General features: G+C 34.0%; 1 protein-coding gene across 5 annotated transcripts in view; it reads left to right on the top strand.

Moving 5' to 3' along the window:
- Positions 1–13,952, top strand: part of LOC115620313 (sex determination protein fruitless) — a 180,474-nt gene that overhangs the window by 152,788 nt on the left and 13,734 nt on the right. For all 5 annotated transcript variants that reach the window (XM_030513504.1, XM_030513503.1, XM_030513499.1 and 2 more), the window contains 4 exons: positions 516–716; positions 787–1,614; positions 5,071–5,331; positions 9,642–9,777. In XM_030513504.1, coding sequence (XP_030369364.1) covers positions 516–716; positions 787–1,614; positions 5,071–5,331; positions 9,642–9,777 — 1,426 coding nt within the window. The remainder of the gene's footprint in view (positions 1–515; positions 717–786; positions 1,615–5,070; positions 5,332–9,641; positions 9,778–13,952) is intronic.

The following is a 13,952-nucleotide window of genomic DNA, read 5'->3' as shown; positions in this document are numbered from 1 at the left end:
TTGCAGGCATAACAAAATTATTTTTAACAATAAACGTGATATCAAATATTTCATTAAATTAAGCTAAAACGATTGAATTATTAAAAAAGATAGAAGAGCTGATGGCAACATGGAATGCCCAATAAGTTTTCCTTATTTTATTACTAATACTAATATTCGTCTGCTCTTTTAAATAATATTTCAATTATTATATGTATTTATTGAAAATAATATAATATAATGATTGGAATATATATTTTACGTGTTTGTTTTTCCTAAAGCTTATAACATATTATGAGTATGAAGTGAAAAATTGCCCATTTAAATTTTTTGAGAGTTGTTCGTAAGCTATAGAAAAACCACTTTCAAACTATTTACCGGGAATCAATAAAAAAGTATATTTTCCATCAAAATTGTCCCGAAATGAATTTTTAAAAATATAAGAAATAAAATCTATTTGTTTTATCCCGTATCTTAATTCTTATCAATTAATATGATCCATTTTTGGAAATAATGTAATATTATGTTGCTTGCAGGCACATCAGACCATATTGTCAGCATGCAGTCCATATTTCGAGACGATTTTCCTTCAGAATCAACATCCACATCCCATCATCTACTTGAAAGATGTCAGATACTCAGAGATGCGCTCCCTGCTCGACTTCATGTACAAGGGCGAGGTGAATGTGGGCCAGAGTTCGCTGCCCATGTTTCTGAAAACCGCCGAAAGTCTGCAGGTATGTCGAAACACTAACCACTAATTGGAGGTCTGAGTGTAACGCAATTCGTTTCGATTTCATTTCGCAGGTGCGCGGTCTCACAGATAACAACAATCTGAATTACCGTTCGGATTGCGACAAACTGCGCGACTCCGCAGCCAGCTCGCCCACAGGACGACCCAACTACAGCGGACTGGGCGTGGGTGGCGGTGTCGGTGTCGGCGGCGGCGGCATCGGTGGCGGCGACACTGTTCGAGAATCGAGGGAATCGCTGCGCTCCCGCTGTGAACGCGAGCTGCGCGACGAGTTGACGGCAGCGGCGCACTCTCAGCGCAGCAGCAGCAGTCTGAGCGAGCGTAGCTCGGCGGCCGCAGCCGTGGCTGCTGCTGCGGTGGCCGCTGCTGGCGGCAATGTAAACGCAGCCGCTGTTGCGTTGGGTCTGGCGCCCAGCGCCGGCGAACGATCTCCAAGTGTGGGCAGCGCCAGTGCAGCGGCCGTGGCGGCTGCAGTTGCTGCGGCTGCGAACCGCAGCGCCAGCGCCGATGCGTTAAATAGTCGTGGGGATCGCGGCGACGCCTGCAGCGATCGTGGCAGCGAACGCGGCACTCTGGAGCGTGCCGACAGTCGTGATGAGCTCTTGCAGTTGGATTATAGCAACAAGGACAACAACAACAGTAATAATAGCAGCAGCAACAACAACAATAACAATAGCAGCAGCAACAACAACAACAACAACAGAGAGCGCAACAACAGCAGAGAGCGTGAGAGAGAGCAATCGAGCACGCCGGTGGAGCATCTAAGTAGTAGTAAGCGCAGACGTAAGAACTCATCCAACTGTGATAATTCGTTGACCTCGACGCACCACGCGAATGCGGCCCATGTACAGGACAGGCACTATTCGCAGCAGGACTCTCAGGTGAGTGGCCCCAACCTCACACACTATAATTGCCATTCGCCATAATTGTTTAATTCAAAAGGCTGTTTTGCATAATTGGTCTAAGCCCAGAATGTGGCAGGCTGGGCCCTAGCGCTTAAATGTTTGCGCAATTAAAATAAATCGTTTTTTGTTAGCCTCGCTGTTTTTTTAATGGCCACAATTCAATTTAATTAGGAATTATGTCGCATCAAATCAAGCATCAAATATTTATTAGCTGCAGACACACAGTAGTTAATTACTATAATTATTTTAAACGCACTTTTTTTTAAACTAGGGAACAGGCAGGACCATCCCTTTTTCGTATTTTGCAATAATGTTTGTGTGATGTTAAAGCTTAACTCTTTAACTGCATATGTGGAACCATATATTAGAGTTAAAATCGATTGAATTCTAACAATATAGTATGATTGTTATAGATATTTGAAGATTTCGTATACTCTATAATAATCCACAAAGAACCTTCTCTTACTTTTACGTATAGAAGTATATCGATAAATCAAAACAAATTAGAAAATATTCTTTAAACATACAATATCATTGTTAAAGTCTTTCTTTTTAATCTTTATTCTTCATTTAAGAAATGTCCTAAGCAGAATGTTAAAGTCTGAACGGAAATGTTATATTAGAAATCAAACTGATACAAATCGAACGATAATTATGTTATTTGCTATCAGCCGTGTCACTGTTGCACTAATCAAATATCGATAGGTTGGCGAGGTACACTCGCAAAAGAAAATAGGAAGAAATAACAGGACATTTTTGAAGCGCACAGTCTTTCTTTATATATATGTGAAATTTATACTTAGTATGTACATTTTTTCACATCTACCGACAGCAATTAAATAGGATTAATAAATAATGTTAAGAATCTTGCTTAGCCTTTTATTTGTTGTACTTAAATACTTAAATACAGCTTTGAACATCGTATTTTTAAAATTAAAATTATTTATGATGATATGAACTTATGACTCTATTACCATTTCATATTCCTTCGGACCAACATTATTAATACATACTACAAGTATTTGTCGTTTCAGTCTTTTTTAAAAGATTGATTTTGGATCCCAAATCATAATAATCTCTAGACTGCATTTTTGCCAATTCTTTCCTTTTATCGCTTTTTTATGCGCTACATTTTCTAGAAAATTTTACGCGCATATGTATTTCGAAAAAATGAACTCAAAAAGATGGATCTTATGGAGACTTTCCTTTATTTTTTTGTAGAAAATGCAACTAACAAGCATTTTTCTTGTATGGTCATTCAAAACCTCATTTAGAACCATTTACGTCATTTGTAATGCACTTACAAATTATTTATATACTCTCAAATGAGCTTCATTTTCGAAATTTCAAATCTACTTCAATTTTATCTAAATTTATATCATTAACGAAATTGTAAAATTTCCCAGCATTCTAAATATCCTCTGAAGCAATTCTAAATCAATTTGTTATTCAGAGATTTTTGTTTAACCATATTTCTCAACTTTCTGTATGTGGATTATATGCTATATATTTTATACAATATATGTTGGTCAATTTTTTATTGAGCCAAGTCACGAAGAGCTTTAGTTCGCTCAGTTGTTGTTCTATCAGCTGCTCAAGTGATCTAAATATATAGTATGCTAAGTATAAGCTATTTCTGTGTTGTTGATACAAACGTCCGCTACTATCCGTATCGGCATATTCGAGTCAGTTCGCATCCACTTATTACCAATGGGTAGGTAGCCACAAACATACACACATACATGCGTACATACATATGGGTACGTGCCTGTTAAGGTGGCACGTGCCGCGCTCTCGCCGCACAATCAAACATACGAAACAAGCACACTGTAGGGTGCAGGGGCAGATATTTTTTATAGCAGAGTGCAAACAGTTCTACATACATATGTATATACATATGTATGTGCTTATTTTTGACATTGTAACCACTGATAAGATGTGCGATAAGCATACTCATAAAAAAATGCCATCAGCGGTAACATTCTGAATTGAACGTCATACCAAAATTTCACTTTCAAAATAAAAACAAACACTTGAGTTTAAAGTGCTTCAGCACCTATTTTAATAATATTCAAATATTGTTGCATTTAAGGGGGCTTACCATCTACTTTAGTGCCCACACAAGTTGAAGTCTAGATAAGCCCGCACATCCCGAGATGTGCGTCTGAGATGTGCGGCCCTTAGGACCTACTCCATCATACCATGTCCCAGAAAGATCTACCTATTTGTATCTACAAATGTATCTGAAATGCCTAGGATAGTGGAGCCCAATTTTCTCAACTCTTACCGTTTGGGCTGTACACCCCAATAATTCAGTCTCCAAGAAAAAAAATAAAAAACCGAGTTTGCAGTTTTGTTTGTATTCTTTTATTAAATTTAAAATTTATTTTAAAGTTGAAAAATGCGGATTTTTAGCAAAACTTTGAAGCTCGATTTCCCCCCTTTGGAGCTTGAATTTTTCAAAACCGCTTCTTATCGTCCACATTAGCTCTTACCGTCTGGACTGTGCGTCGATCACCAATCAATCGAATATATAGATTAATAGTGTTCTGTATTCCAGAATATACTCGTTCAATGAACCATGCTGGCTTCTGCTATCTTCTCCGCTATCTTAGTCAGCTCCACTTCCTAAGCTATGCAGAATTTCTTAGGATTTTTTGTTTATTTTATATAACTGTCTATTTTTTCAACAACAATAACACAAACTTGATTAAATAATGAATGGATGGACTTTATTCAAATCGTATTCGAACGTTGCCAGTCGAAACCATTTACATTTTTGTTAATTTAATTTCTTTTTTTGGTCGAAAAAAAATGAAAAAAAATTATAAGAAAAAATATTTAGGAAAATACACAACAACAAGTGCAAATCAAAATTTATTTAAATATATCAAGAATGAGACATTTCTGTTAACAGCACATCTTAAGAAAAGCTTAACTAACTCATGGAAGGAAGAATTAGCCAAGATTTGTCAAGATTTGCGTTAAACTAGATCCTAGTATCCCTTGTTTCAGTTAGAAGGCATCTGCTTAAGCCACGCATTATAGGGACTTGAAAAACTATTTCTTTGCGGTTACAGAATTCTAATAAAATGTAAATAAAGGTACAGCAACATGAATTGTGTTTTTTTCATAAAATGTTATATGTATTATATACATTTATATCGTATTCAGTATCGAGAATTGTCGGCTAGTACTCTTAAGACTTATTACTATAGAGCAGCTAGGATATTAGCTTTTCGATCTGCATTTGGTTTCATATTCGCAAAAATTACATTAAAACCAAAAGAAATATTTTCAAAACTGTGCCCAGTTGCCATTTTCTCCCCAAAGTTGTATTCGATTTCTCAGTATGTTAAGTTTATTGATAGCCTGATGTCTGATAATCGGTTGGACTAGATCGACTAACTAATCGTTGATTATTGCTTGCAGGCCACCGCACACAGCAACTTCAAGTCGAGTCCCGTGCCAAAAGCTGGCGGCAGCACCTCAGAGAGCGAGGATGCGGGCGGCAGGCGCGAGTCGCCTCTATCTATGGTAGCGAGTCATCTGGTCAGTGGCGGCAATGTGGGCGCGGCCAGCGCGCTCAGTGGTCTCAGTCAGTCGCTAAGTATTAAGCAGGAACTGATGGATGCCCAGCAACAACAACAGCAGCGTGAGCATCACGTTGGCTTGCCACCCGAATACTTGTCGGTAAGTCACCCCAAACCCACCCCAACCCATCGACTCAACACCCCACCCACCACTTTTTATTCACCTTACGCCCGAATTTCAATTTCTTTCAATTTTTGCCATTTTTTGTTTGCCAAGTTTAATTTTTGTTATTGTTAAGGTTTTTTCTTTGGACCGGTGCGATGGTTCCAATTACAAATACCATTACCATTACATATTTTTGTTGAAGCTTCAATAACTACTCGATTCTATACAAATACATATTACAACAATAATGATTAAATATTGTAAGCAAAAGCCAATTGCAAAATGCTTTCAACTGCGTCCACATACTCGTAGTCAGTCAGTCGTATGCGTCGTTATTTGTAAAATTTAAGAAAAACGCGTAAAGCAACAAATTCAGATGGCGAGGAGAACGAAGGATTGGTTGTTTGTTTAAATCTTATAATGCAACAATTTGTTAATGCCTGAATTACCAAAAGAATTCAAAAAATGTGTGGGATATACATATACATACGTTCGAAACTCTTTCGAAATAATTAAAATTCGTTTCATACGCAAAATTTCACGTTAACAGAGGAAGATTATTTTAAAAAAATGTACATTTTAAAAATAAAATTAAGCAAAAAGAATATAAAAAATTTTAATAACAATAAATTAGATAAAAATGCATTTAAAAAAAAAACTGAAATTAACAAAAATTAACAATACTTCAAATAAGTAATTATACTTATTTACAAGTTCAACCATAAAAAATTAAAACAATTAAAGAAAATAAAGTAAATTAAAACTATACAAAAATACAGTTACTGAAAATTAAAAAATACTTCATTTTAATTAAAAAATAATAAATAAAAATTAAACTTTTGTAAGAAATATAATTTTTAAATTAAAAAAAAATAAAACCAAAAATTATAGTTAATAACAAGTATACTATTAAAAATTTAAAATAATAAAATGAACAAAAATATAAAAAGGAAATTTAAATAATTTGAATAAAATTAAACATCGTAAAAAGAAATAAAAATTTAATTTAACAATTTCTAAAAATTAATAAAAATATCTTTTTTGGAGTAAAAAAAATAACAATTAATAAAATTTCAATTAAATAAGAAATTAAATTAATTAATTAAATAAGAATTCAAACTAATAGCATTTTTAAAAATTATAATTTAAAACAATGACAAGTAATAATAATAATAAATTTATTGAAAATTTAGAATCGAAATATATATATTTTTTAATGCATACAAAATTTATATTGAAGTAATAATAATAATAATTTTTAAATGGACTTTCTCCGTGAAAAAAAAAACTTCCTTTTATTAATTACAAATACCCCAACCCTTAATAAGACTCAACTTGAAAGAATTTGAACAACTGTAAAGATTATATTTGAAAAATATAATCTGTATGCAAATTTATTGAGTAAATAATAAATTGCTTAAAAGAAAACTAAGGAAAATTCATTTTATAACATTTAAAATAAAGTAATATTGAATAATATATAAATACACTATTTATCAATTTATAAAGTATATTCACTAACTTAAACTAAATTTTCAATTAATATACTGAAAACTGAAAATTATATTTCATTATTCAAAAATTAAATTTGAAAATATATAATGTAAAAAAAATGTAAGAATGAACGTTAATTAAGTGAAAAAAATGATATAAAATGAAATTAAAGAGTATACTCCCAATGTGAACATTTTTTTGGCATTAGCTAGGCATTAGCATTATTCGAAATTCGTACGGAATATCGGCCAAGAAAAAGAAAAAATCTCAACAATTTTACAACGTTCCAATGTTAGTTGTAAATCAAATTCAATTAATGCTGAAAGAAAGCTTAGCTCGAAAACAGCAACGAAAACAGCGCAAATCCTTCCTTCTACAATAGCTTGAACAAATTGTTTTACCATTTTTCTTAGATTAATTCTATTTCCCCAACCACTTTTTTTTTGTTTTTGTTTTTGCTCCTGTTTGTTCATTTGCTTCTGTTACTGGACATTACTGTGTATAGCCGAAAGCTTGTAGCAACAGTAACAGCAACAGCAACAACACAAAAGACAAAGACACAGCCAGCTTGCAACAGTTGCTGCTTCAGCAAGCGGTAGAGGCGCAGCTAAAGAGCTTGCAACAGCATTCTACTTGGTATCAGCAACCAGATGCGCTCGATACGGCCGTGCAGCGTTTATTGTTGCAGCAACAACAACAACTAAACCAACTAAACCAACAAAACCAACAACAGCAGACAGCAACGAGTACACAAAAATATGGCGCCAGCAGCGCCTCAAACGCTACAAAATCCTCCAACATTTTATCGGTGCTCGGTCCTCCAGCGCCGAGCAATCCGGGCTCCCGCAAAAGCGGACGCTTCCGCTCGAACTGGCTATATCAGTTCGATTGGCTGCAGTACGACGAGAGGGCCAATACCATGTACTGCAAGCATTGCCGCAAATGGTCCACCGAACTGGCCGACATACGCACCTCCTTCGTCGAGGGCAACTCCAACTTTCGCCTGGAGATTGTCAATCATCACAACAAATGCAAATCGCATCGTCTCTGCTATGAGCGCGAGCTGCAGGAATGCCAGCTGCAGTCCTCCAGCAGTATCGTCGCCCTCGAGACCAATCCTAGCACCTCAGCTCAAGGGGCCAAAATGCAGAAACGTCGCACCCCCGACGTCATCACCATCAATGTGGGCGAGGATAATGTCTAGCCAGGTCTAGCCCGTGCTTCTGCCCACAGCCTTACAGCCACACTCAGGATTATTAGTTGTAGTTGTGCCTAGTTATATGTACCTACTAGCTATAAAGCCACCATTTCGACCTAGACTGTAGACTGTAGACATTCGTTTTTAGTGTTAATTTTTAGTTGTTAGTTGTTTGTGAATCCTATTTCTAAGTTCTTATGAAAGCATTTTGCAATTGACGAATAAAACTTTTGCTTTAGACCAACACAGTCTAAATACACTTTAAATAAAATAGTGTTGTTCCTAATCTACAGGAAATCGTCCCAAAGTCTATATAATAAAACGCTTATTTCTGAATAACACCCACATATACTAAAACAATTAAAACTGAAACTAATTAACATGAAATCAAGAAATCAATTTAAGTTTTCTTTAAACTTAAAGTGCCAGACTTTTCATTCAGACTTTGTCTTTCTCTTCAAAAGCCTCAATAAAACATTTTGATTTTCATATTTGTAACGCTTCCTTTTTATTGAGATAATTACAGAAAATCGTCCCAAAATCAATATAATAAAACGTATTTCTAAACAACTCTATAGGCCGCCCACATATACTAATTAAAACTGAAACAAACCAAATGAAATCAAGAAATTAATTTAAGTTTTCTTTAAACTTACAGTGCCAGACTTTTAATTTAGATTTATTCCAGACTTTTAAAATAGTGTCTTTCTCTTCAAACGTCTCATTAAAGAATTGCCACCTTTTCAAAAATGCTTCTTTAATGGTATTCTATGACTGCTAATTCAAGAAGTCATGGTCATTTCGAAAAACAGAAAAGCTCTCTTTTCGCATCATAAAAAATTGTTTTTTAAAAAGGAATTTCTACAGATATGAAAACTAATTTTCAAATTTCAATTTTATTAAACATTTACCATTTCCGACTTCAAATTCGGTCAAATGTGTCCATAACGGTTTTGTTATACATATTTCTTGATTTTTGCAACAAAGGTGAAAATAAATCATTTTTGTGAAATAAACTCCGGCAGTGCTTTCGTATTCGAACATAAATAAACAAGTGTATAATGGTTAATGATAAAGGTAACTTACCAACTATTGAAAGACAGAAAACTCAATCTTAAAGTAGAAAAGTCCATGATTTTGTCAACTTACTGGCATAAACTGCAAACTACAATAATGAAATAAAATATGATTTAAGAAAACACAAATTAAATAAATAAATATATGCTTAAGTAAAGCCACCTGGCGTTGCCATACTCTAAGCTAATGCCATGCCTTAACTTTGTTCTGTTGCCACTTGTTTCCAACAAATTTGTCTGCATCAAAAAAAGTTGCCAGACTGCAGAAGAGCGAAGGCTAAAATTTTTGTGAGGTGTCTGGCATAAACTGCTAACATAGGGTTTGCTTACAGAGACGATTTTCTATAGTGTAGTAGAACAAAACTCTAGTTTTTTTTTTTCGTTTGTCCTTCTCTGTACAGTTTACACATTTATTGAAAAACTTTATAATATTTTCAATTACAACGGTTTGGCCATTTCTTTTCGCTTTCTGTCTCTCCCATCCACCACAAAACAAAAAACAAAAAAAAAAAACAATAAAAAAATGACATCTATAGAGCGCCGCTGCTCTGAAATTGCACGCCGAGGATATGTCCACGTTGCTCTCACAGCATGCCCTGCAAGGAGCTGACACGAGGGAGGAGCACAACGATGCCAAGCAAATGCCACTCGACCAGACCGACAATATTGACGGTGAGTACTGAAAAGCCAATGTTCAAGTTCTAATGCTACTCTTTTGTGCTTTTAACCCGAATGCACTCGAAACAAAAAACAAAAAAACAAAAAAGAAAAGAAAGTATTAAGAAATTTGCGTATGTAATTTGTGTTTGTAAACTTTTTGTTTTTCCTCACGCGAATATACTCGTACAAGAGGAAGAAGTAGTCGCGTCAAACGACAATTGTAAAAAGAAAATGTAGCAAAACCGTAGCTTCAATTCCTCTCCCTATATACTTGTATGTATTTAAAGTACACTTTTAACTTTCCTCTAACAATTAGCTCTAGACATACTCCTCAACGCCATGCTACATAACAATCGCGTTTAGAGGGCATAATTACATGTATATAGCGTAGATTTGGAGAATTGATTAATTGTACGTCTCTCTAATGCTATTGGATTGAACAATTTTCAACAAGTTTCCCTTTTCCGCGAAAGCAGCTACATGTAATTTTTTCAAGCTGTACGGCAAGCATTTTCCTGCATGAATATCCTGTTTACACCGACCCCCAACCCCTTCCCCCCCCCCTCTCCCTCCGCAGACCGTACACACTTTTCATACAAAATACAAATATAGCAAGAAATTCTCTTCCTATATCTGTCGCTCGCGGTGCACTTGCGTATCTTTAATTTGTAAGCTTCCCTGAACAAAGAGCTCTTTATACTTCATTTTCCCTTCTTATGCTTGTGTAAGTATTTTTTTGATTTCTCGTGTACTATACTATATTTATTTTATTGCTACCCCCACACCCTATCTACCTGCCTCGCTACCCCCTCCCTCCCTCTCTGTTTACTTTAAGTCAGTTATTTGAGTGAAAAAAAAGAAGCAAAACCTTTCAACAACATATCAGAAATGAATAAACTAGTTAGAGCAACAGATCAACACCTCTCCTACCAAATAGTTTAATTTGTACAATCATTTGTTGTTTGTCGTATTATATATAGTTTTATATATTCTGCCAATACATACTATATCGCTGTATTATTGTGTATGGTATTCTATTATAGTCTTAGCTAACTTATCGTATATAGTTACGGTTTAGTTTCTGTATGCTGTGAAGCATGTTGCATGTCTATATGTATATATGTATACATACATATATATTTTTTCTTCCTTCGACGCATACACACGCCCACCTACTTATTAATTTTTTAAAATTTGAATCATTCAATTAATTCAATTAAATATTATTTACTCTTCACTTCCATTTCCCTTACTTTAGTCTTAAGTTTTTAATTTCTTTATCGAATATTATTAGTTTTAGAAAATGCCTCCGTTGATACACACCTACATACATACCACACACAAGAATTTTTTCTATTGAAGCAAATTGGTCGTCACACACACACACACCCACACTACTACATATACTATGAATAAATAAATAAAAACTAAATCGACTACAAATTGAAATTTTATGAAATCAAAGGCTTTACCAGACACATACACACGCCCATGCCTCACAGACACACACACAGCGCTTACCAACACTGCGCGCGCTGATCGCTCGAAATTATTCTTGCGCACTAAAACAGATCGATCGATCGATCGTTCGATAATATTTTTGCTTGAAATGTTGGAAAGGGCATATAAGTAAATTCGTAATATTCGTTTTCTTAAATGCTTTGTTTGGTTCCTTAATTTTGAATTCCTTCTATTTTTTTTTCATTGTCATTTCGTAATTCACGCCATTTCTGTGCCAAACTAAAACCGAAAACCCTTAAAAATTTTTCAACTCTATTTTCGTCTTTAATGTTGCAACTTATTGTCTAAGAAAATAAAATAACATATATAAAAAAAACAACAAAAAACCACACAAAATTCTATAACTTCAGCAATTGTCCAAGATTTACTCAAATTTTGAGTGTTGGTAAGAATTTCGAACAACAACAAAAAAGAAAATACACAAAACTGCCGCAGTGCAGAATTCAATTTGTTCTTATTTCAATACAATATCTGCTACCTAATTTCTTCTTTTGAATATTTCTACTAACCCGATATAATTTTTCCAATTTATTTCTTTGAGATCAAATCACATTTGCCACACTGTTTAACGAGATGTAACTGACTGTCTGTTCGTTTAAATTGGTATTTCAAGCTACTAAATGTTTTTTCCAATATATCTTTTATGTTCTACATATATAAATATAAATATCTATATATGTGTGTGTGTGTGCGTGTCTGTGTGTGTGCATATGAGTGCGTGTATGTGTGTGTGTGTGTGTGTGTGTGAAAAAAGTCGTATCCCCGCCCAAGAAAGCAACATTTGAAACGGTAAAAACAACGCACATTGGCTCCAAAGTTTGCGCACAAATGACAACAAAAAGTTATAATTATTAAAATTATAATAATAATAATAATAATGAAAAACGTAATAAACGTAACTAGCTGTTACACGTATTATTAAAAATTTCCCAACTTAGGCACCAAAGTGAACTAAAAACAAACATGAAATTAAACAAAGAGAACTGGAATTTGTGAAACCATTCCGAAATGATTGTGAAATCGAATTTGTTGCAACATTGAAGTACCAAAAATGAACAAAAAGAACATATATATTGAATAAAAATATATATATACTTGTATATATTTCTATATATATCCAACATTATAGCCCAACATAAGTTAATTGATGATGAATTGTATTATAATTCGCAAAGCCCATCAATTTTTACGCCACAAATGACACAAACATGCGAGTTATTATATTTTATTTTATTATGTATTTCGTTTACGCTATTGTTTCTCCTTAATGCCATTATACAATTGTTCTTTTTAGCTGACTTGTTTAATAGCTATTTTCCTCTTATGAAACCTGCCTTTAAATACAGTACCAAACAAGACAAATGCCGTAAAAAAGAAAACAGCCAAAAGCAAACCGAACCAAACCAAACCAAACAAACCATAGCTTTAAGTCCAGCCTTATTTATTTGTATGTCAATTGATTTATTAAATTTTTTTTTCAATTTTACAACCGAAACTGTTCCGAATACAACAACATAAAAGCTATAAATACGTTTAATGCCACATACTATTACTGTTGATTTATTATGATTACGAATTGTTTGTATATTTGATTTGAAAGCCATATTCAACCCGCAATTAGCAACAAAAGCAACAACTACAAAAAAAAAAACAACAACAACCAGCTAGTCAGCCACCAAATCCTTTGCCAATGCGTTATTCTTTATTGCAATTCTGTTATGTTCCATTTATGCCTTCAATACTCTACCACAAAACATTCACACGCTCTATAAACTTATATATATATATATAGTTGTTTCCAAAACAAACAAAAATGCTATACAAAACCGAAATGAAATTGTTAATAAGATGCTACTACATACTACCTACTACATACTATATTTATATCCAACTACCCAACGATACATTAAAGAGCCACAGAAAACCATTTTTTGTAGTTGTCTGTTGTTGAATTCGTTTGCATACCATATACTATAATACCTACCTACCTACATACATTATATACTCGTACAAGTTTCGTTCCAAACCCTCCACAAAATGACCACCAATGCCTATCTAATACATAGAGTTCAACTCACAAAGCAACAAAAGAAATATAAAAAGAAAACTGGGACCACAGATCAGCTCAACATATTACTAGCGCTAATATGCGAACAGTATATCCGTTTTTAGCTGCCACTGATCCATAGGGTATCAGTAGAATCGGTCAACTATTTACTTACTATTTCATTTCAATTTTTCTCTCGTTTGCATCGCTGTTTTGTTGAATTGATTGAAATTTACTTTTATGTTGGCAACATTCTTTGGGGGCTGCCAACTTGGCCGAAAAGTGTCAAATTTCTTTATAATGTATAGCTTTCAAAAGTTGAGTTTATATCAAAAATTTACAGAATTGCCAACAGTCATTGTTTTCATTATCGAATAGTAGGTCCAAAATAAGAATAATTGTCCCAAATTGTAAATTAGCTCTAGTTAAATATAATACTACAAATATCTCTGTAGAAATCGACGGAATCAACTGCATAGATATCATATATATCCAAGATATAAAATCTGCAATACATGCGATAAGTTTTATCATGTTACATATCTCTGTAGAAATGCGCAGAATATGCAGCAGAGAAAGTTTTATATCTACAAAAATACATCATTTCTGCAAAGAGATG

The sequence above is a fragment of the Scaptodrosophila lebanonensis genome, unplaced genomic scaffold, assembly GCF_003285725.1.
Source record: "Scaptodrosophila lebanonensis strain 11010-0011.00,11010-0021.00 unplaced genomic scaffold, SlebRS2 tig00000024-arrow-pilon, whole genome shotgun sequence".
Lineage (NCBI taxonomy): Eukaryota > Metazoa > Arthropoda > Insecta > Diptera > Drosophilidae > Scaptodrosophila > Scaptodrosophila lebanonensis.
The sequence above is the reverse complement of the archived record's forward strand: the minus strand, read 5'-3'. Positions and strand labels throughout refer to the sequence as shown.